The following is a 24,299-nucleotide window of genomic DNA, read 5'->3' on the forward strand; positions in this document are numbered from 1 at the left end:
TAATGTTTCTCACCTACTTCATCATCCATCTATGTCTTCTCCAAGGTCTCCCTCATCTCCTTAACAGATTGTCATGTGCCTCTTGAAATCTGTGCAAACCAAACACAAATAGGTTGACAAAAAAAAAAAAACAGACAAAAAAGACAACCAAAATGACAACAGAAAAAGCAGAATGATTGTGTTGGGAATTGATGAGAGTCTATTTTACCATCCCATTTATTGTGTTTATTCTTTCTACTTTCAGTTTTATTGTTCAAGCATTAAGATATATAGAAAAAACAGACTAATTTACTGTTCCCAAAGTGGTTACACCCCAATAAAAGCACATGAAATGTTTCTACCAAGGTCCATTGAAACTATAAAATCTCATAATAGCTGTTCATTAAAGTGATGTATTTAGAGAAAAGTACTGGATGTGCTTCTAGAGTCTATCAATGGCTAAAAAAAGAACTATTTAAACCCTCATGGCTCTTGTACGGAATCATGTTCTCATTATCAGGAAAGTAGGCTTTGGTTAGCCACATACCAGCAATAATTATAAAACTAATGTTTCCCTTTTTTGTCAACCTATTTAAAATAATACAGTATGGCCTTTTCCATTTCCTAAGCATTTGAATGCACAGCGACCTTTTGTATTATTTTAAAATTTGTGGTGATCTTCAGTTTCCCAATTGTCTAATAGACATTTATCAATCCTACAGAAGTAATGAAAAAAATAACATACTCTGATTTCCATTTCTGTTTAGGCTTCTGGAGGTTCATTTAATGGATTCACCCAGGTAAGAAATTGACTTACTGGTAAAATTCATCAGTTGAGAATGTTGCAAATTTTAAAAATATGGAACCTCTGGTCACTGGAATAGCATAATGTTAAAAAATAAAAGAAAAAAAATAAGTATGTCAATATAAAATTTGACCCCACTTCTTGTGAACTTAGTAATGGAAATAGTAATAGTAGTAAGGTTGCAGGGTTGTTGTGAAGGTTAAATGAGATACCAGTGCAGAGACAGTCTAGAAGCCTGGCACATACTAAGTGCTCCATGACACTAACTGGCTATTGGTAATAAGGTATACTATGGAATTCTGATGGTTCCTCCACTAGAAATTTGAAGTTGTCTTAATCTGAGAGATCTGCTAGGCTCAGCAGCCTCTTCTTGGAAAAGAAGAGATAGGATTGGTTGGATCTAATGAGATGGCTCTTTAGACAATATAAGTGATTTTTAGGAGCCTCCTTCTAAAGATTCATTTAAGAGTCATACTACACAGAACCTTATTTTTTCAGTAGTTCTTCAGAAAGGAGCCATTGGAAGATCACAAACCATTGACCAGGGTGGCTCTGGCCAATAAGCCAGCATTTTCCTTGGAAGTCTGTGATGGAGGGGCCACACAATGGACTGTTCCATTCACTGCATGTGTCCCAACAGATGGACAGTGTAACCCATATGAAAAGCAGACCACATGGCTATCAAGTCATGGAATAAGTTCTGAAAACTTCTTCAAGGGAGACTTCAAATATCTGCCTAGCTGTGATGAGTGTTTCGTCTCAGATCTTACACATGATCAGTTTTGAATATCAACCTTCAGAATTTCTCCATTTAAAAGTTTGACAACTTTACCACATGTGATCTATAAAAAGAGAAAACCCACTCACACACTTGCACCTGAATACAGATACACACAAACACACAAACACACAGAGAGATGATAATGTATCTTTCCATAGAAGCGAACTCTTTCAAAAGATTGGGTTTTAAGAACTGTTCTTTATGTCTCATTTTTAAAGTCTGTATTTTTATCAGTTATAAACGCACATAATTTAAAGGGTTCAGTTCAGTCAGTCAGTCATGCCCGACTCTTTGCGACCCCATGAACCGCAGCACGCAGGCCTCCCTGTCCATCACCAACTTCTGGAGTCCACCCAAACCCACGTCCATTGAGTCGGTGATGCCATCCAACCGTCTCATCCTCTGTCGTCCCCTTCTGCTCCTGCCCACAATCTTTCCCAGCATCAGGGTCTTTTCAAATGAGTCAGCTTTTTGCATCAGGTGGCCAAAGTATTGGAGTTTCAGCCTCAACATCAGTCCTTCCAGTGAACACCCAGGACTGATCTCCTTTAGGAGGGACTAGTTGGATATCCTTACAGTCCAAGGGACGCTCAAGAGTCTTCTTCAACACCACAGTTCAAAAGCATCAATTCTTCGGCACTCAGCTTTCTTTATACTCAAACTCTCACATCCATACATGACCACTGGAAAAACCATAGCCTTGACTAGACGGACCTTTGTTGACAAAGTAATGTCTCTGCTTTTTAATATGCTGTCTAGGTTGGTCATAACTTTCCTTCCAGGAAGTACTTCAGTTCAGTTCAGTTGCTCAGTCGTGTCCGACTCTTTGCAACCCCATGGACCGCAGCACGCAGGCCTCCCTATTCATCACGAACTCCTGGAGTTCACTCAAACTCACGTCCATCGACTCAGTGATGCCATCCAGCCATCTCATCCTCTGTCGTCCACTTCTCCTCCTGCCTCCAATCCCTCCCAGCATCAGGGTCTTTTCCAATGAGTCAACTCTTCACATGAGGTGGCCAAAGTATTGGAGTTTCAGCTTCAGCATCAGTCCTTCCAATGAACACCCAGGACTGATCTTTAGGATGGACTGGTTGGATCTCCTTGCAGTCCAAGGGACTCTCAAGAGTCTTCTCCAACAACACAATTCAAAAGCATCAATTCTTTGGCGCTCAGCCTTCTTCACAGTCCAACTCTCACATCCATCCATGACCACTGGAAAAACCATAGCCTTGACCAGTTGGACCTTTGTTGGCAAAGTAATATCTCTGCTTTTCAATATACTATCTAGGTTGGTCATAACTTTCCTTCCAAGGAGTAAGTGTCTTTTAATTTCATGGCTGCAATCACCCTCTGCAGTGATTTTGGAGCCCCCCAAAATAAAGTCTGACACTGTTTCCACTGTTTCCCCATCTATTTCCCATGAAGTGATGGGACCAGATGCCATGATCTTAGTTTTCTGAATGTTGAGCTTTAAGCCAACTTTCTCACTCTCCTCTTTCACTTTCATCAAGAGGCCCTTTAGTTCTTCACTTTCTGCCATAAGGGTGGTGTCATCTGCATATCTGAGGTTATTGCTGTTTGTTCCAGCAATCTTGATTCCAGCTTGTGCTTCCTTCAGCCCAGCGTTTCTCATGATGTACTCTGCATATAAGTTAAATAAGCAGGGTGACAATATACAGCCTTGCTATACTCCTTTTCCTATTTGGAACCAGTCTGTTGTTTCATGTCCAGTTCTAACTGTTGCTTCCTGACCTGCATACAGGTTTCTCAAGAGGCAGATCAGGTAGTCTGGTATTCCAATCTCCTTCAGAATTTTCCACAGTTTATAGTGATCCACACAGTCAAAGACTTTGGCATAGTGAATAAAGCAGAACACAGTTTAAAAGGATTTTTTTAATTAAAAAAAAAAAACAAAAAACTTTAAACTTTAGGCCGTTTTATACCCCCTCCATTTCCTGCTTCTCAGAGGAAAATACTTTCACACCTTGTAACAGATTCTCTGGTTTCACTGCTACATGTGTGATGACTTTCTTATAATGGTCCTTCTTGATTTCCAAAGCATTAGTTATGGACTCATCTCTCTGGAAGACTAAAGTGTCTTCAATCTGCTACCCTCGGAGTTCATATCTCTTTCTCTGCTTCCTGCCCTCCAGTGACATCATAGCCAGCCAGCCAGCCAGTCAGTGGTGGGATTATTATGATGCTGTAAATGCTCTTATTGGTCAAGTGATGAAGTTTACATTTCCTTTTAGGCTAACATTTTTTTCCTTGGAGGAAGTAATTGTAGCATCTTGTTTGTGAGCTTATTTGTTTGCGAGCTTCTTTATTTGTTTGTTTAGTTTTCTAGGTACTTATTTCTAATTCAACCACATATTCTGTGGTTATAGAAATCTCTCTTTTTGTTTAAAACATTAACCATTCATTAAGTTTCATCCTCTTAAACATTGAAACTGTTCTTCGGGACTGCTCTAGTCAGACCTGGAAACGCTATGGATTATGACTTGCACAGCTATAATCACAGGGTCTCCCATCACGTCTGCTGTGGGGGTGGTCACCTCTCTTCTGTCCATCCACTCTTTTGAGGACACAAATCACCCTCATTTGGGGTTAAACCCCTTATTTGGATAGAGCACATCCTCCAGTAACTTCCTGAGAAAAGTGTGCACAAGACGCATGTATTTGTGACCTCCTGTATTGAAAGTATCTCTGTCCTCATGTACCTAATAGACTGTTTGGATATTATAAGTTATTCACTATATTCCCTTAGAATTTTGAAGCCGTTGTTCCACTCAATTCTATCTCCTAGTGTTGCCACGGAAAAACTGTCATTTCTTTTTCGTTTCCGTAGGGTACATCTTTTTTAACATTTAATAAATAATTTTATTGAAGTGTAGTTGATTATCAATGTTGTGTTAGTTTCAGGCGTACAGTGGAGTGGTTCAGTTATGCAGGTATATAATCTTTTCCCTATTCCTTTCCATTATGGTTTAATCACAGAATAGTGAGTATAGTTCCCTGTGCTATATGTAGTAGGACCTTGTTGTTTATTTTGTATATAGTAGCATGTATCTGTTAACCCCAAACTCCTAATTTATCTGCCCCTGCAATGGCACCCCACTCCAGTACTCTTGCCTGGAGAATCCCATGGACGGAGGAGCATGGTAGGCTGCAGTCCGTGGGGTCGCTAAGAGTCGGACACGACTGAGTGACTTCACTTTGACTTTTCACTTTCATGCATTGAAGAGGGAAATGGCAACCCACTCCAGTGTTCTTGCCTGGAGAATCCCAGGGACGGGGGAGCCTGGTGGGCTGCCGTCTATGGGGTCGCACAGGGTCGGACATGACTGAAGCGACTTAGCAGCAGCAGCCTTTCCCCTTTGGTAACCATGTTTGCTTTCTATGTCTCTGAATCTATTTATTTTTTGTAAATAAGTTAATTTGTATCATTTTTTAAGATCCCGCATATGAGTGATACCATATAGGATTTGTCTTTGATGAGAAACTGTCATTTTGAGTCTTGATATTTTGTAAGAAACCCTCTCTCTCTATTTCTCTGTGTGCTTGTATACCCCCCTACCTTTTTTTCTCTGCAAGTCCACGTAATCTTTATACCCATGTTTCTAAAATTTTACAATGATGTACTGTGGTCTGCATCTATTTTCATACATTGTACTAGGCCATTTTAATCTGAAAATTGATTTTTTTTGTTTGTTTTCTTGTTCTGCAACACTTCTCTTTTTCATGTACTGACTTTTTGAGTGAGTCTTTCTTTTTTCCCCCTTTTCCTTTTCTCTTTCTCTGCTTTCCAACTTGTCTAACAGATTTTTTAACTTCTATATATATATATTTAAATTCCCATAAGCTTTTTGTTTACTGAATATTTCTTTTTGAATAGCATCTTCTTATGTTGTGAGTATACCATCTTCCACTGTATCTCCAAGGGTATTAATAATTCTCAAAGGTGTAAAGTCTTTGTTTCTTGAGACTCCTCAAATGTCTGGTGACCTTGGCTGTCTCTTTAAGAGGAGGTCACTGAAAAACTGAGAGACTTGTACAAGTAGGTGGGACTCATTGACTATGGGTTTTGTTGTAGGATTTTCTGGCTCATCTTTTCTGTTGAGGAGTTCCTGGTATCAGATTCTTTTGACTTTTTTTCCTTCTCTCTCAAGCTGGTCATGTTTCTCTGGAAAGACTCTTCTGGTCTTTTGTCTGGGTATGTGAAGGTCGGGTCAGGGTTCAAGCCTGGTTGCCAGGTTAATTGGAGTTGAATGGGGAAGTAGTTGGGAGGAGCTGGGAGGAGTAGTGGAGGAGCCCTTGTCTCTATTATGTAAATATTCAATTAATTCCTCTACTTTCCTAATATACCTGTGTGTCCCCCGGTCCAGAGACTCCAGAGACCCTCTGTTTCAGCCTCTCAAAATAGGGGCAAAGGGTGTTGCTTGGTTTTCAAATATGAGACTATCTCCAAGTCTAAGTAATATTCACTAGACTTTCAACCAGTTCCCCTGGCTTTTGTACCACCGTCATTTCCATTTCTCGTGGTACCTAGCTTATAATTCTCTTTTAAATTAATTTTTATTAGAGTATAGTTGCTTTATAATGTTGTGTTAGTTTCTGCTGTACAGAAAAGTTAATCAGCTATATGTATACATATATCCCCTCTTTTTGGGGATTTCTTTTCCATGTCAGTCACCACAGAACACTGAGTGGAGTTCCCTGAGCTATACATAGGTTCTCATTCAGTTCAGTTCAGCTCAGTTCAGTCTCTCAGTTGAGTCGGACTGCAACCCCATGGACTGTGGCACACCAGGCTTCCCTGTCCATCACCAATCCCTGGAGCTTGCTCAAACTCCTGTCCATCAAATTGGTGATGCCATCCAACCGTCTCATCCTCTGTCATCCCCTTCTCCTGCCTTCAGTCTTTCCCAGCATCAGAATCTTTTCCAGTGAGTCAGTTCTTCGCATCAGGTGGCCAAAGTATTGGAGTTTCAGCTTCAGCATCAGTCCTTCCAATGAATATTCAGGATTGATTTCCTTTAGGATTGACTGATTTGATCTCCTTGCCGTCCAAGGCACTCTCAAGAGTCTTCTCCAGCACCACAGTTCAAAAGCATCAATTCTTCAGCATTCAACTTTCTTTGTAGTCCAACTCTCACATCCATACATGACTACTGGAAAAACCATAGCTCTGACTAGATGAACTTTTGTCAGCAAAGTAATGTCTCTGCTTTTTAATATGCTGTCTAAGTTGGGCATAGCTTTTCTTCCAAGGAGCAAGTGTCTTTTAATTTCATGGCTGCAGTAACCATCTGCAATGATTTTGGAGCCCAAGAAAGTAAAGTTTCTCACTGTTTCCATGGTTTCCGTGTCTATTTGCCATGAAGTGATGGGACTGGATGCCATGATCTTAGTTTTTTGAATGTTGAGTTTTAAGCCAGATTTTTCACTCTCCTCTTTCACTTTCATCAAGAGGCTTTTTAGTTCTTCGGTTTCTGCCATTAGGGTGGTGTCATCTGCATGTCTGAGGTTACTGATATTTCTGCCGGCAATCTTGATTCCAGCGTGGCATTTTGCACGATGTACTCTGCATAGATGTTAAATAAGCAGGGTGACAATATACTCCTTCTATTTTATACATAGTATCAATAGTGTATGTATGTCAACCACAATCTCCCAGTTCATCTGAACCTCTCTCTCCCTCGCTTTGGTATCCACACATTTGTTTTCTATGTCTGTCTCTATGTTGGTTTTGTAAATAAGATCATCTGTACCATTTTTCTAGATTCCACATTTATGTGTTAATATACAGTATTTGATTTTCTCTTTCTGTCTTACTTCACTCTGTACGACACTCTCTAGGTCCATCTACTTTGTTGATCCATTGGGTTGTTTTTGGCATTTCTACATCAACTTACAGTGCAGACTTTTTAGATCCTCCAAGTTACTGTTCATTTGTTTGCTTTTTAATTTCAAAATTTTGTTGCGGTTGTTTTTCTTTCTATTCTTTTTACCCTCATGGGTTTATGCCTTTAAAATTTAATTTTCTTCTTGTTATCTGGTTTGGATTCTGGAGGCAACAGAGGTAAATGCCTGTGTTCCATCCTCCATCTTTGACCAAATGTCACTGGCTTATCTTTTCTTTTGGAGAACCGTTGATATCTGATTATTTAGGGTTTTTTTTCCCTTTGAACTGGTTAGATTACCCAGGAAAGACTCTTCTGGTTTCTTGTCTGGAGAGTATAAGCCAGGTTACCCATATAATGGGGAATGAAGATTCTCCCTGAGATCACTGTTCCCTTACCTTGTCTCCATCTTGATTTTTTTACAATCCATATCCCAAATGAATATATTGCATACAATTTTATTTTTATTTTTATTTTTTTTCTAATCTTAATTTTTAAACTTTACATAATTGTATTAGTTTTGCCAAATATCAAAATGAATCCGCCACAGGTATACATGTGTTCCCCATCCTGAACCCTCCTCCCTCCTCCCTCCCCATACCATCCCTCTGGGTCGTCCCAGTGCACTAGCCCCAAGCATCCAGTATCGTGCATCGAACCTGGACTGGCAACTCGTTTCTTACATGATATTTTACATGTTTCAATGCCATTCTCCCAAATCTTCCCACCCTCTCCCTCTCCCACAGAGTCCATAAGACTGTTCTATACATCAGTGTCTCTTTTGCTGTCTCGTACACCGGGTTATTGTTACCATCCTTCCAAATTCCATATATATGCGTTAGTATACTGTATTTATGTTTTTCCTTCTGGCTTACTTCACTCTGTGTAATAGGCTCCAGTTTCATCCACCTCATTAGAACTGATTCAAATGTATTCTTTTTAATGGCTGAGTAATACTCCATTGTGTATATGTACCACTGCTTTCTTATCCATTCATCTGCTGATGGACATCTAGGTTGCTTCCATGTCCTGGCTATTATAAACAGTGCTGCGATGAACATTGGGGTACATGTGTCAATTAATTCATAGATATCACACTTTGATGAAACAATAAGATTAAGAATCCAACATTTAAAATGCTTAAATTTGTAGTTTAGATCCACTAAATTCTAATTCATTGATGATGTCCTGGAAAGAAGCTGCAGACCAATAATGCCTTTGAAAACTCTGCTCTTTGTTGAATGCTTCTCATCATATTATTGAATTCTACTAGGTCAGATTTATATTTAAAATAACTACTGTCAGAAATTATATTTGCATTTTTTGCTTTTGATTTAAACTAAATGAGACAAATGAATCTTTATAATGTATTTGTTGATGCAATTCATAGAAACTGATTTAAATGATATCTTTGTGTTGCTGTTTTGGCAAAGTAACTGAGACCCTAATAATTTGGAATCTTCTACTTTGTCCCCACTTTTCAACTCCAGGATACTTCATTGTTCACAATGCAGGCAGACCAGAGTATGTTCAACATGGTGAGTTGAATTTGGTTTGTGTTTTGGGAAAATTTTTCATTACCACCAAATGTTCCAAGGTTGATCATCGTAGGTAATTTAGAGCTTAAGTATTCAGAGTGTGGTTTCTGTAGCTCTCTCTTTTCTAGAAAATAGGAAGGAAAGCTCCTGAAAAATCATGTGACTTTGTATGTGGTTGCTTCTATTTATAAAGGCACAGTGATCCTGGCAAAAATCAAAGTATAGGCTTCGATGGAACATGAAGTCTAGCCATTCAAGAACATGGATGTTTCTGTGTAACTATAGCTTATGCTACAGGACTGACAACGGAATTGCCTCAAGAATTCACGCTGCAGAATAGATCCTTGCTTTTTCTTGAACCCGAGCTACTTCATCTCTCATCTCCTCTCTTTATTTTGTAACCTGTAGAAAGAAGTAATACATGGTAAAGATGTGATGCCTACTTTGCTGCCAAATGAGATAATGAGAAAAGTTTAGCTCAGGAGTGAGTAGGAAGCAGAAAGTTTACTCTGGGTGTTAGAGGAGATTCTTGCAAGATTGGTTATCATAGGAAACATATGTAGCAGCAGCTTACTACTAAGGCTGAACAAAGAGACCTTGAGTAATGTCACTGAGAGCTTGTCATTGCTGCACTATGGAGGATTTAGGCTCTTTGAGGATTAGTTCAGGAAGGTTATTTGTAGCGTACTGCTTTTCCTGTGGGAATGGCATAGAATTATCCTAGCTTCTGGCTTTCACTTTGGAAACTCAGAATTGGATTTAAATAGAATGAATTTTTCCTTTTAGATGATTTTACTTCTAAGAAAGGATTTCTGCTCTAGAAGGTTAATTGGCCATTTTTCAAAGACAAGTGTTTCTTTAACACTCTGTCCATAGATGGGTGTATTTTTGCCTTTTGGGTAACCAGGTAAAAGGTGGAGTCTGTGATGCCTGCAAATGAAGAGTTAAATGTTTAATATTCATATTATATTGGTGTTAATAATGGAGCTAGAGAGACTTATGTTTCATGATTATTAGTGGTTTTCAGTCTGGGTGATGGAGTAAGGGTTATACTGACACTGGAGGATGAGATTTTTAATTACCAATTGTGAATGAGTTAAAAAATGGAGAAACACTGCTGTAAAAAAAGGCAATGGGTCATCAGTAAATTCACACCTACTACAATTGCAAATTCCTGGCACAGAATCCAGTGGTTTTTAAGTTTCTCCGAACATCTCCCTACCACCCCTACACATACAGCTGGTTCTCGGATCTTCCATGTGGGCCCTTCTCTTCTCTTTCTCTGTGTTTTCTGAAGCAGATTTCTTGTACTGTCTTTCCATTGGGGAGCTTAGCTGTGTCATGCCCAGCACTGCAGATGCTGCTAGTGTTGGCTCTGCGCTGTGAAGGACTAGGAGATCACAGTGAACCTTGCCCACTGAATTGCAATTGTGTAGCATCTTCCCAGAAGCAGAACAATGTCTGGACATGGGTTCATTGACTGATCTGAGCAAAGCAGAGGCTGAAGTTGGTAGTCAGCTGCACATCTCCCTAGTCTTCATCTTGTGGCCCCAGGAGATATCCCTTGAGTACAAGTTTAAACCCTGTTGAATCTGCAAACCCTACTCTGGACTCAGGATTAGCTCCATGGCCCTTTGAAGTTCTCATTAGAGTAGCTGTCTTAAGTTTGGAGAAGGCAGTTACCATATTGGAATGCGTCTAGACCCTTAACTCCTCTCTCCCAAACCATCTCTTCTTACCCTGCATTGCCTGCTTTCCAGCTTATCACAGAGGATGCTAGAAAATGTGTACTCTAGCAACAATACTTGTTTTCTTCTAAAGCAGGAATTCTGTTTCTGAGTCTGCAGAGTTAAACCGTCGTGGCATCCTGCTGCCACTAATATATACAGAGAATACCTCTCCTCTGAATGTATAATGATGGCTACTTCAGTGAACACCAGTGCCCCCAGATGGGTACAGCATGGTATCAACCCGTTTAAAATGTTTGCCAGGGGAAGCTTCTTATAGAAAGAAAAAAAAAAGTGCTTGAAACAGGGCACAATTCCTAAAGGTCTACTTTAAGATCTTTCCACAAGATGCTGTTACCTTTACTTTTCCTTCTATCTTGACAAAATATTTTCAATTTTACATTATCGTAGAAGGATTAGATAAGTGACTTAAGTTTCCAAATTTGAGCAGCCTATTTTATGTATAGTCATGCTGTCATGTTTCAACCTTACTCATCATTCAGTGAATTCTATTTGTCCCCCTAGAATTTAAATTTATAATGCTATATTATAATATTTGGCGTGATATTATAATTAAAGGAAAATATTGTGACTAGTGGAATATAACCAATTCCTCCTCTTTATATTTTGCTTCCATTGAGTTATTGTCTGACTGCAACAAGCAAATACCATTGGACTTATTCATGAAAACACCCTGCCTATTCTTGCTGTGTATGAAACTTCAAAATTTCTCAGACTTCCAAGAAACCCAGACTGATGCAAATATTTTTTCATTTTAGGTTATCTTTGTGTTTGGTTTTGGGTTTCTTTTTTTAATCTTAATGTAAACAGATAGATTTATTTGATAGATGTTTTGAAACTTCCTTGGCTCCTCGTCTCCCATTGCAGACTCAGCTCACAGTGGGGCAACCATCTGCCCATGGGTTTCTTTGTCTTTGTCAAATTACTCTTCCAATCCTTGTTGTGTAGGTCATTTGATATCCTCTCATAGCAAGTCACCTTGACTTCCAAAATGATTAGATCATACTGTGAGAGCTTATAGTATTTCTTAGCTGCAATGAAAACTTGTTCTATTATGAAGATAATTCCTTTTGAACAATACAAGTGAAATCTTTTCCAATAAAGAACTCCTGAGAGTAGAGTGAATTTTATCTCATTCTTTCTTAAAACTTGTGTCACATCGCCCTTTAAAGGTTATAAAAACCCATAAAAATACCAGATCTCTGTACATTTATCTACCTAAGTATCCTTTTATTTTTATTATGCCCTTTCAAGAAAGGGGTAATGTGACCTTGGCATGGGTTGCAATGGAGGATTTGATGGCAGCATAAGAGAAATAGTTTGCATATTTATCCAACAACAGGCTATTCATTATTTTCTATTATCTCAGCATAACTTCTCCATCACTTCCCTATGGAACCTATCCTGTGCACCCATTTCAGTCTACATATGAGAGAAAGATGGCTTTTGATTTCTTATGGCAAATGTTTGACAGAGATTTCTGAATCCTCCAAAGGTAATATTTATTGGAGACTCCTTACTCTTTTAGGAAAACACTTTTAAACTTTCTTGTGGTTTAAACACCTTGATGGAAAAAGATCTTAGCATACCTTCCAGTGGCCATCTGTATGTTAATCTATGAATCAAAAGAGAGGAAATAGTTTCAGTAGCCACGGCAACATGCATTGATTGGCTGTGCTGTTTTTCCATAGCTAATTATTATTTAATCTTGCTAACTTTAAAACTGAAAAAGTCTGGAGCTAAGAGATTCCAGAGGTTTTGTTCAGCATGTAATTGGAATCAGGAGGGTGTCTGTGGGTAGAGGTCCTAGTAGGAAGACAAGACTTCACTCTGGTCTGCACAAGAATCTGATTGATATCAAAGAGAATACTGCTCAGTAGTTCCTTAAAGGATTAGTTTATCATGTGAAAACAACTGATGACTAAGGATTTTGTTGGAAGGAGAAGTGAAATATAGGGACTGAACAGCAATGTACGAGGGCAAGGTATCTATAACTGTGGTGGCTCCTTGCCGGGTGGCTGAGTCTGTTCCTCCTAGCTGGGCAGTGGCACAGTCATTCCATAGTGACCTTTCGTATGCATTAATGCATTTTGATCTGAAGCATTAGGATGACCCCTCAGTTTTTTGGCTGCATTGCCCATCAACAGAGCGGGCAGTGCCCAGAACTGTGTTCTCCTTGAATTCTTCCTTACTCCTTCCAATTTCCAAAGGAGGGAGCTCCTAGGATCTCTTCTGTCTCTGCTCCATAGTGCAGAGTACTGTATCAATGTCCCAAGAAGCGAATACTCAGAATGTTGAAAGCAAGTGCAACGAGTCACCAAAATGGTAAGTCTTTGCCCAACTTCAAAAGATATCACAGTGACGTTATTGTGAAACTTAATATGTTTATTCCTAGACTTTTTCAGTTCTGTAAAGAACCATCATGCTTAATCTGGATTTTTTTTTTCCAGCACACATTTAATGAAGCTAATTACCTATATCGTGATGAAGAAAATTGTTAATTGTCCAGTATTCCATAACATTATCTGTTCACATGTTGAATCTTTTTCCTCTAACCCTCGAAACAAACCATCAAAGGCTGAATCTGAACAGGCTCCACCCACAGAGCCGAAAGCTGAGGAGCCCGCTGCTGCTGTTCCACCTGCCACTGGGCTGGACCTTGGATTGGACACCCGGGCTGAGGAGCCAGAGGAGGGGGCAGCGGTGAGCGCCACCTCCCTCCCACCCTCCGCCCACCTCCCCACCACTGCTGTGCTCATCTCATCCCATTTCTCCCTTCTCATTCCTGTTTCACTTGGGCCACATCACTTCCATACCTGTCACAGCTTCCCAAGTTCAAATGGCCTTTATTCCTTTGACAGTGAAAGTTCATTCTCTTATTTTTTATTTTTTAAAAAAGGAAGATATCCAGAGACCTGATCTAACACTGTCATGTTGCCACAGGCTTGGTTCTCAATAAAGGGTACCTTGAATCTTCCTGCTACTCTCCCATTCATGGTAAAGAGGTGGTAATAACTCACAAATAACCAGACTTGTTAGTGCTTGCCCCACCTATGATGGCTAATGGCGGACCTTCCATTAGGGACCAACCTGCAGATGATAAGTAGAAGGGTAATCACTTTGTTGTTTATGTCTCCGTATTGATTTCTTACAGTATTAGTCTTGTAGGTTGGTTTAGGCCCCATGAGGGACTGAAATCCCACATTAAAAATCATTGAATCTACAAGGATTCCTATGTGTACCACTGTTTGCTCAAAATCAAGTCTGGTACTGGTTGTCATAATATGAGGGAGCTTAAGGATCTATTTTGTGCAGAGGTGAAGACTCGTCTGTCTGCCTGGAAACCTCTCACATTGCTCACTGCAGCTGTGTACCACAGCACATCCTAACGCAGAATGGGCTCTATATACACCATACTGAATTGCATCATTTAATACACGTGGAAGTGTAGAATGATACCAAAGAAAATATAATCCAAAATACCCATGGAGAGTGAAAAGAGTTTATTTATGAAATGCAGTTAAAGCATCTCCCAAGAATTTAATCAGAGTGTTGCTGCTGCTACTGCTAAGTCGCTTCAGTCGTGTCCGACTCTGTGTGACCCCATAGACGGCAGCCCACCAGGCTCCTCTGTCTCTGGGATTCTCCAGGCAAGAATACTGGAGTGGGTTGCCATTTCCTTCTCCATTTAATCAGAGTACCATTTAGTAAAGGCTGTAGTATTTACTACAGCCTTCATGTAATCTGTACAGAGAGGAGAACCAATCTCCCAGTTTCCAAAATAATATTGCCTAGATGAGATAACTAGAGGAATGAAAGTTATATTTTTCCTGTTGGTGCCCTCTGTTATTTTGCCACGAAAAGGCAGGTCATCTGTCTAATTTATCATTTATTAATAGAGTAGAAAAATAAATAATAGGGCAAGATAGTGATGCAAGTATAAATTAAGAATGACTCAAGAAAAATGGTCATATTTTCCATGTAGAGGTATAGAGTTGGGCCAAATCCTGTAAAGAGAACAAGAAATGTTCTCTTTCTGCTAGATTGAGTCCCTCCTAGGAGGGCTGCTTGCACAGACTGTAGACTGGGAAGTGCTAAGACACCATGCTCGAGGGGAGAGTTTTCTCAGCTCTCATCCCCAGATTCACAGGTGATCTTAGGAACTCAGTGCAGATTGAACTTTTTCATTTGGTGTCAGATTGTGATCTCTGCACCTAATTAGGGTGATTTATGTAACAAAGGAAGGCTTCCCAGGTGACTCAGTGGTAAAGTGAGGTGGCAGGTGACTCAGCTTGCCAATGCAGGAGACTCAAGAGACATGGGTTCAATCCCTGGGTCAGGAAGATCCCCTGGAGTAGGAAATGGGAATGCATTCCAGTATTCTTGCCCAGAAAATCCCATGGACAAAGGAGCCTGGAGGCTACAGTCCATGGGGTTGCAGAGTCAAACACAACCAAGGAACTGAGTGGTGGTGGTTTAGTTGCTAAGTCGTGTCCAACTCTTGCGACCCCATGGGCTGTTGTGACCCCACGGACTCTTGCGACCCCATGGATTTTTGTTTTCTCAAATTCTAAGTTTATTGGTTGTCCAGTGAACAATCTGAGTCAGTTATCAATTATCAAGTACCTACTTTATTATACCTACTACATTTATCAAGATTTATAAAAGATTGGTGATCTTTGAAATCAAGGGTAGTATTAAAAATACTTAACAAGCTGCATGGTAAAGCATCAACCATTACTAAACCTGGTTTCCCTCATGTTGAGTGAAGATATATTTGAAAGAATTCTTCATTCTGAAAATACTTGTCTCCTAAACTTCATTTGAACTTTAAAGAATAGAAATTTAGATTCCTTGTGAAATAGAAAGACTTCAAGCAGTTGACTTCTCCACCCTTAAAATGAACTAAAACATAATAGTAAGAGAGGGCAGCTCACAGCAGTTCAGTTTGCCTAATGCCCTTCAAAAGTGGATCCTTTTCATGTGTTTAGAATGAACATACTTGGATGAAGTCAGTTCTTCCCCAAGTTCTCCCTTCTTACTTAAGCAAATAATGTCAGACAGAATGTATTTTTGTTCTCTAACATAGGTTTATAGCTTCTTTCCCTTGGTGATAATCAAGATAATATTAGGGTTATTTTTTCTAAAGAAAGGTCTCTTCAGTTGCTAGATGTGTGATATTCAGTTGTAAAGACACAAAATCCACACTGTGTCCCAAGCTATTATTAAGCAGACTGGCTGTGGCTGTCATCAGTCAGGATGGGGTTGACGTGACCTTTTGAGGTCCTCATTTTTGCTACCAAAATGTCACCACATGGTTATTATTTCTAGTCTTGACAGAATGCATTTCATATTAGGTGAAATTTGTGGTGGTTTTGTTGAAAAAGAAACAAATGTAATTTTGAAAACAGGAAATTTAAGCAGTGGTTCACAAAGAAACCCTGGGCTCTCAAGAGAGGTTTATTACATTTTTGTTTGTTGTTTTATTCCCTGAATAGCTAATATTGCCTTTAGTTTTTCCCTACAGCACCAAAAGCACCAAATTTTACCTCTGTCTCTGCGGGATGCATTTTAAAAACCAACACTTGTTACCTCTTCTCTAGATGTTTCCATGTTATATAAGTACTGAAAATTTTCTTTAGGAAAGATAATCAATATTTGTTTAGATATATATTAGAGAAATAGATTAAAAAATAAAGATGATTTTTTTCCTATATTTATTTCATTTTCTTGCAGAGAACCCCTTCTTTCTCTAAATTTCTGTCTGATCCTATAGTTTGCTCAAACGATGTGAAGTGGACCAATGTCTTTTTTTCCTATTAGTTTTAAAGAAATAATGCAGTGTAATTGAGTTTAGGGTTTAGCTTTGTTTCCAAAACAAATAAATGGGGAAAAAAATCAAGATAGATATTTTTTAAATATTTAGAATAATTTTAGAATCCTGGAAGGTGAAACACTGACTACTTTTGATTTTTTTTGTGTTTTGTTTCTTTAAATATTTCACCAAACTTAGGTTGACTTGTCAAGGCCAATTTAAACCAACAAATATAGATGGATAGAAAGATAGATATAGATAGATATACCATGAACTTCATCTTGCCAGGGAATAGCTCTTTCTGTGTGTGTAGAAGGCATATGCTAGTTTCCCCTTTCATTCAGCTGGTAGACATATTTGAGCCTCTCTAGATGTGAGGCTCTGTTCTGGTTCTGGGGGATACAGTTTTGTAGGCAGTAGCTGTGGCTCCAGCCATCCTAGTTCACACGGAGTGGTGAGAGAGGAGGCTGACATTGCACAGCACTCGAGGCATCCTACTGCAATGAGCACGTGGGTGAGAAACAGCATTGAGTTTTCTCCTTGTGCTGCGTGGGCTTGGGAGCTCAGACTTCCGCTGTGTCTCTACCTGTGAACTCGGATCTGTCAGGAAGACACTGAGGACCAGAGGAAGCCAGATGAGGCCGATTTCTTGTCTGCTCTTCATTATCATAGAATTATGTTCAGATGCAAAGCACTCACTCTGAAGTATGCCTTACATATATAATTATATATATTTCCCTGGTGGCTCAGATAGTAAAGAATCTGCCTGTAATGCAGGAGATCGGGGTTCTGTCCCTGAGTTGGGACGATCCCCTGGAGAAGGGCATGGCAACCCACTCCACTCTTCTTGGCTGGGGAATCCAAGAGGCAGAGGAGCCTGGTGGGCTGTGGTCCATGGGGTCATGAACAGTCAGACCTGACTGAGCAACTAACACACACACACACACACACACACACCAGACTAATTTGTGTGTGTGTGTATGCATGCCTTGGAGATGGATTTACCTCTTTACTTTTCTTAGAAAAACAAAATCACAGGAATGGTTATTTTCTCTGAGTTTGACTGCACTCCTATTAGCAGCTAACTACATTCTCAGTATCCCTCAGGCCAAACAAATAGCTGTTTCTTTTGTGTCCCAGGCACCCAGCAGAGATCCGGGTGTATAATGTATGCCCAGTAAATTGTGAGTCATTGATTTGTTGATTGATTGACACTATAGTCTGCTTACCTGAATGAGACTACAGCCAAAGCTATTAAAATACAGATATTACAGGATCATTTTCTTTCTGTTTCCATTCAGATAATTGAATTTTTGTATCTAGGAAAAGAAAACTGTTTATTGTGATCAAAAGCAGGACCATCTATCTTGTTATGCTGTCCAGGAGCCCTGTGACATCTGAGCCTCAGTTGCCACAAATGGAAAATGGCGTTAGTGTTAATTGCCTTCACAGTTTCCTACAAGGGCTTGGAAATAATCCACATTCCTAGTTTAACATCTGGTACATAGAGGTTCCTCAAACAATGAGAGTTGGATAATATTATTGTCATCATCTTCATGATAAGTGGTTCCCCCCAAGATAAGCACAAGTCAGCAATACCTTTACTCTGAGAAGGGGAAGGCCAGAGATGCAGAGGTATCACCCCCCACCCTTTTCAGTTTGCTGCACGATGATATTAAGGGACTCGATCTTGTATAGGTCCCCACCCAGGCCAAATTCCTCCTGGATCCTGAAGAAGCTGCATCCCATGAAAATTCTTTGCCGTTTCCAAGACCACTTTGTCTCTTCTAGGGGACCTTCCTATTGGGTCCACTGATAGGAAGTATTCCAAACTTCACTGCCAGGAAGATATGAGCATTTGGAGGCATGCAGCCTCCTTCAGGAACAGTGGAGAGAACACAAAGGCAGATGAGTTCCAGAGATTGACACAAAGTTGATTCCAGTGGTCGGGCCAAGAACTTATTTTTTCTCTACCATTGTACCAGGTCACAGGGAAGAGACAAAGTTAACCAGGGCTGATATGAAGGTAACAAGATGATAGACAACTCCCCATGCCTCACACCTCACAGAGCAGATTGACTTGGGGTTGTCAGTTTCCATATCTGAAAATGGGGTGCTGGTTGTTTTCATATGTGGCTGATATTAAGTATTCATTAGCCACCTACCAGCTGGCATACACAGACTGTCTTCCCTGCTTCCTAGGGTCTCATGTTCCAAAGCAAGACCCATGTGAGGATTGTGTGATGTTGTTATTTTGTTCAGAGTGTTATGATTACATGTGAACATGGACATGAGGTTTCAGTTTATTCTTCTATCTTCAAGGAGCCCTTTGTCCACAGTTGGTGCCTAGTGATTTTTTAGGTGTTACTTTTGGCATGTACTCATTTTTTTCTATTGAGGTGCAATTCACATAACATAAAATTAATCAATTTAAAGTGAACCTAACATGAATTAATTGATGTTTTATTGAGGTGCAATAACAGTCGATTTAAAGATAAAACCTCAGTGGCTTTCGTACATTCCTAATGTTGTACAACCACCACATCTGTCTAGTTCTGAAACCTGTTCATCACCCCAAATTAAACCCTTGTGCACATGGTCCCCTCCTCCCCCCCCAACCCTGGGCACTGCCAGTCTGCTTCCCATCTTTATGGACTTTTCTACTCTGGATATTTCATATGCATAAAATCATACAATATATGACCTCTTGGTTCTGGCTTAGTATATACTTTTATTTATTTATAATACTGAGTCTCAAGCAACCCCAATACTGCCTTACTCTGTGTGATCTGCAGTAAAAGGCAGTTTATGACTACAGACACCAAGAGAATTAAGGTATAGTCAACAGGACCATATCGAATGCTAATAATTGACATGCCTTCTCTCACAGCAATCCCAAGAAAGATGATATTTAGGAATCGTTGTCCCAGTTTGCAAATTAAGGAGACTGAGACACAGAGAGTTGAAGTGGTTTAAATGAAGATTACGTACACAGAAAGCGATGACATGAAACGTGAATCCTGACATTTTAATTCATAGATACTCCTCTCTTAACTACTACAGAGGCTATGTTTTTCAAAAATGCAGGTTTTAAAAGTATGTTTACAGACCAGTCTAAAGCCAACAGGATTACAGTTGGGCTGAAATCCCTCCATGTTGATACCAGAACTTTCTCCAACCCACACTTAGACTTGGTACATATTCCTGGTGTGAAGCTGAAGGGTCAAAAAAGGAACAGAAATGCTCATACAGCCCCAACCTTGAGCTTCTCTGAGGCAATGAGTATCCTGATCCTTCACTTTGGCTGCAAAGCAAGGATCTAAGGTGATATAATTGGAAAGATCACTGAATAAGAGTCTGGAGAATTGGCTCTGTGGCTAACTGCTGAGGTGGCCTTGGGGAATTCATTGGGGGAAGTCATTTTCCCTTTCTGTCCCAATTTTCTTCATCTCTCCTCTACAAGTTGTGCTTGATACACAATATGTTCTCTTGCTGCTCTCAAAAATCTATGACTTATTCCATTAAACAGTGAAGAATTTCCAAAACCCCTCATGGTAACGAGTACCCTTCATTCCTGTCTTATAGCTTCTATTTGCTAAGCATATGGGGTGATGGATTGGCATGGAGTATGTTTTACTTACCCTAGTCAGAGGCTGAAATATCCGAAGGAAGACATTTGGGTCTTCTAAGGGTGACTATCAACTCCCTATCCTTCCTCAAGACCCAGTCCCCGACTACCATCTGGATGGGTCCCAGGCTACCCAGGGAGGTGCCCATGGTTCTGGCAGGGTCAGGGTTGGGAGTTTTAAGCATGGTGACATATAGGTGATTGGCAGATCTCCAGTTTTTGGTCTGGACTCTGGGTGTGCCTGGTAGCCCTGCCTCGGCCTTCTGCCAGCCTGAGCCTGGACCTACTCACAAGAAGGCAATTTGAGCAGTGGCAGCAAATGCTCAAAGACACCATAGCCAGGCAGAGTGAAATGTTTATTGCGCAGTAAAGGCATTTTCCTTAAATAAGCTCTTTGCAACTCCCACTGAGGCTGTGTTTTGTGGCTACTTCTGAAACTAATACTTGATCACATCAAAACCTCTGAGAGTGTGCAACACACAATATTTACCTTTGCTTGTAAAGATAAATCCACTTTTCCTATCCATTTCTCCCAAAGAAGAGGTTGCAAATAATCTCTAATTAAAGCTTTGTTTTAATATGTACTATTATCAGATAGTCTACTATGACCTTAAAGGCCAAATTAACCCCAAATTCATTAACTTTGGTATTTCAGCAGGAGATTGTAATTTATAAAGAAAGTATGGAGCCAAATCGGACAGATGTTGCCATGGCAACACCTCTGCCAGCAGCTGAGTTGCACTGGGACCAGGCTGCTGAAGGTTTATGATGGGACTGCAGGCTATACTAGGAGAGTAGATTGAAAAGGATGATTAAGATGAAGGTCAGGGAGGAGGGGGAAACCATGAAATTCCTTGATTAGAAAGAATGAAAGTGTTAATCACTCAGTCATGTCTGACTCTTTGCTATCTCATGGACTGACGCCCTCCAGGCTCCTCTATTGTGGATTTCTCCAGGCAAGAATACTGAAGTGTGTTGCCATTCCGTTCTCCAGGGCATCTTCCCAACCCAGGATTGAACCCGGGTCTCCTGCATTGCAGGCAGATTCTTTACCATCTGAGCCAGCAGGGAAGCCCAGAAAGAAAATGCAGAGGGTAGCAAATTAAGTTTGTAATACCAGGTACTACAAAGGGAGGGAATACCAGTGGTGGTGGGAGAGCTCATATTACAGTTGTACTGAAGGGAAATTGTCACCTACCATTTTGTGTTTTGGGTTATTTTTTAATATTTATTTGACTGAGCCAAGTCCTAGTTACAGCATGCAAACTCTTTAAGTTGTAGCCTGTGGGATCTAGTTCCCTGACCAGGGATTGAACCTGGGCTCCCTGTTAGCTACTGGACCATCAGGAAAGTCACTGCTGTGTTCTAAGTGTAGTTTATGTGAAAAGGGGTACTCTCCACCAGGCTGTGTCTTAGGACAGGGATTTTTCTCTTCTCTAGTTGCCTCTTAAGCTTTTCTTTAAGATGGATCCTTAAATAAATCCTGTATTTTCATAACACGCTTGCATTTTCAGACAAGTCAAGAGCTCAGGTTGGGTCCAGAAGAAGGCAAGGGCAGCCTGCAGCCAGGATCCACACTGTGGGATCCATCTCCCTTTTTTACTTCCCAAAGGGACTCAGGGGTCACTCCAGCTCTAGTGTTTATCAGTGGGAGAGTCAGAACTCTCCAGGGCTACTCGGCCTCCATCATATTTCCTCACTTGTAACATGAGAACACAGGGCAGGTAGGGGGCTTACTGTACCTGCTCATATTCCCATCTGTGAATGTGCAATGCACAGTATTTACTTTTGTTTGTGAAGATAATCCGCCTTTCCTAGATGAGCCTTCTGATCCTTCCAGCTTTGGAATCATATCAATGTTTAACTTGTGAACATAGCTAGGACTGCCCAAGTGCCCAGTTTCTGTGTGTTTTCAGTTATAATTCTGCAGTGCACTGGAAAAAACCAGGATGATCTTCTCTTCCACTTTCTCATTCTGTCCATATATTTCTAAACAATAGAATTTTCAGGAATATTGGCAAAAATAATGACGAGAAATTCTACCTAACCAACCTCTTCTCAATAGCTTTTTACCATATGATTTGTATCAGATAAGAGGAGTTTTATGACATGGTTGTTTAGGTATCCAGATCATGTCTGCAAATAGATTTTGAGTCTATGGATCTCATCTTTTTGTTTGTTTTACTTATTTTTCAATGGAGCATAATGGCTTTACAATGTTATATTAGTTTCTGCTGTACATTGAAATGAACCAGCTGTATGTATACATATATCTCCCCACCCCCCTGCCCTGGACCTCTCTTCCACCCCACCCCCCCAAATCTCATCTTAAAGACAGCATTCCTAGAGTGTAAGTGAATGCAATGGCTGTAAGAACATACTCAAATTTTTCAGCAAACATTGCTTGTTTGGAGTTGACAGTAGGAAGTCATGGGTCTGGGGAGGTGCCAGGTCTTAGCATCACAGTGGAACTCTAGTTTGAGAGGTGCATTGTCTACTTGAATGCTGGTTGGTGTGAAGAAACACAAAAATTAGAGTCAGATTGTCCCAATCCTAGTTTGCTGACTTCTTGAGTTACTTCAGCTCTTAAGTATGAGTTGATTTGTGTAGACAGTGGGACTATATCTAATAGGGCTGTTGGACGAATAATACACAATAGATGTAAAACACCTGGGATGGTGCCGGGAAAACTGCAGAGTCACAGTAAATGTCAGTTTCCCCCACAGGCTACAGAATGTGCATATACTGAAACTGGCAGAGGCTCTGCCAAGAGCAAATGTCAGGAAGATGGCTACTCTCTGATTTTAGTATAATCAAATTTAAAAAATATATTTCTTACATTCTTTACTTATCGTTAAAAATATATATTTCAGGCATTGTTCAGAGCAAATATTGACAAGAAAACAGTGAATAAATAAATCAATAAATTACACAAAGCCCACAGATTACAAATGCCTCTGCAGCCGATCAGGGCTCTTACTTGTCTCGATTCTCATCCTTGTTGATCTGCTTCTAAGAAGGGCACCAGCAACCAGAGGGACTGGCTAGTTGCTGTCACCCCTGAGGCTCCCCTGCTTTGCCGGATACGGGTACCATTGTTGCATTGCATTCACATCACTCTACTTCTAGAAAATCTCGCTAAGGCCAGTAGGTGTTTAAAATACCAACACATATAGATTTCCACCAAGAGGATTGTTGATGCAGACGATAAAAAGGCAGTAAGATCTGTACAGTACGGTAAACTGAGAAATGCTCACCTCAGAGAAGGTCCCATGTGGGTCTCTGTGACTTCTGTGATGAATGTGCAAATTGTTTATAGGGTGCTTGTCCTGCACAGACCTTGTGGATACTGTAAACAACCCGCGGGCAGGGAGAACCAACTTTTAACCTGTTTTTGCGTCGGATGTTTTCCACCATAAATCAATGAGGCCAACCAAGATAGTGTACCAAGGTAGTATAATTTTGGCAGCAGATAAGGTACTGGTGTTTCTCTTAAAATGTAAAGAGAAAAAAAATTTGATAATGTTGAATATCAAAGGCTTGAAATACTTTCAGTAGTTTCAGCCCTCTGGTCTCCCTTAAAAACAGCAGCAGCAACAACAACAAAAAAAGCACTTAAAAAATATCCAGTAGCCGTCACTAGTCATTGTGGTTGCAGGTATAACATCTGTGATAGCAAGCAGAGTCTAGAAAAAACTAAATTTAGAGTCTAAAACTACATTAGCTAACAAATTGGAATGCATAAAAATAATCATAAAAGAGGGATAACTCTTCCTGAAAACCTCTTTAATCTATTCTTGATTTATCTGGAGCAAACACTGAATCTGAGCAAATGGATTCTATTTCCACTGTATCTGTATGTTATCTATTATTGCTGCCAGTAAATAGGCACTGGAAGTATTTTGGTAAGAGCAGAAACTATGGGGCAGATTCCAGACATAAGGTGAGGATCAGAGCATCCTTGATTTTCAGAGCAATGTCGGACAGAGGCAGAAATATGCAAGGGAATACAGGTAGAGACAGTCCTCTCTTTTTGTAATATTCCTGCATGTGTGCATGCTCAGTCCCTTCAGTTGCATCAGACTCTTTTTGACCCTAT

The 24,299-nt window shown here is 40.1% G+C and overlaps 1 protein-coding gene and 1 long non-coding RNA gene across 2 annotated transcripts in view; one reads left to right on the plus strand and one right to left on the minus strand.

The window, feature by feature from the left end:
• AMPH (amphiphysin) overlaps positions 1–24,299 on the plus strand; it is a 214,946-nt gene that overhangs the window by 170,144 nt on the left and 20,503 nt on the right. Inside the window, exons 15-17 of the mRNA XM_061414521.1 lie at positions 747–779; positions 8,962–9,009; positions 13,335–13,460. Of these exons, the coding sequence (XP_061270505.1) occupies positions 747–779; positions 8,962–9,009; positions 13,335–13,460 (207 nt within the window). The remainder of the gene's footprint in view (positions 1–746; positions 780–8,961; positions 9,010–13,334; positions 13,461–24,299) is intronic.
• On the minus strand, positions 8,020–23,996 carry LOC133246330 (uncharacterized). Its single transcript, XR_009736011.1, has 2 exons — positions 23,458–23,996; positions 8,020–9,411 (listed from the first exon to the last, which is right to left on the minus strand). It is a non-coding gene; the product is annotated as an uncharacterized LOC133246330 (long non-coding RNA).

Source organism: Bos javanicus, chromosome 4 (assembly GCF_032452875.1).
Source record: "Bos javanicus breed banteng chromosome 4, ARS-OSU_banteng_1.0, whole genome shotgun sequence".
NCBI lineage: Eukaryota > Metazoa > Chordata > Mammalia > Artiodactyla > Bovidae > Bos > Bos javanicus.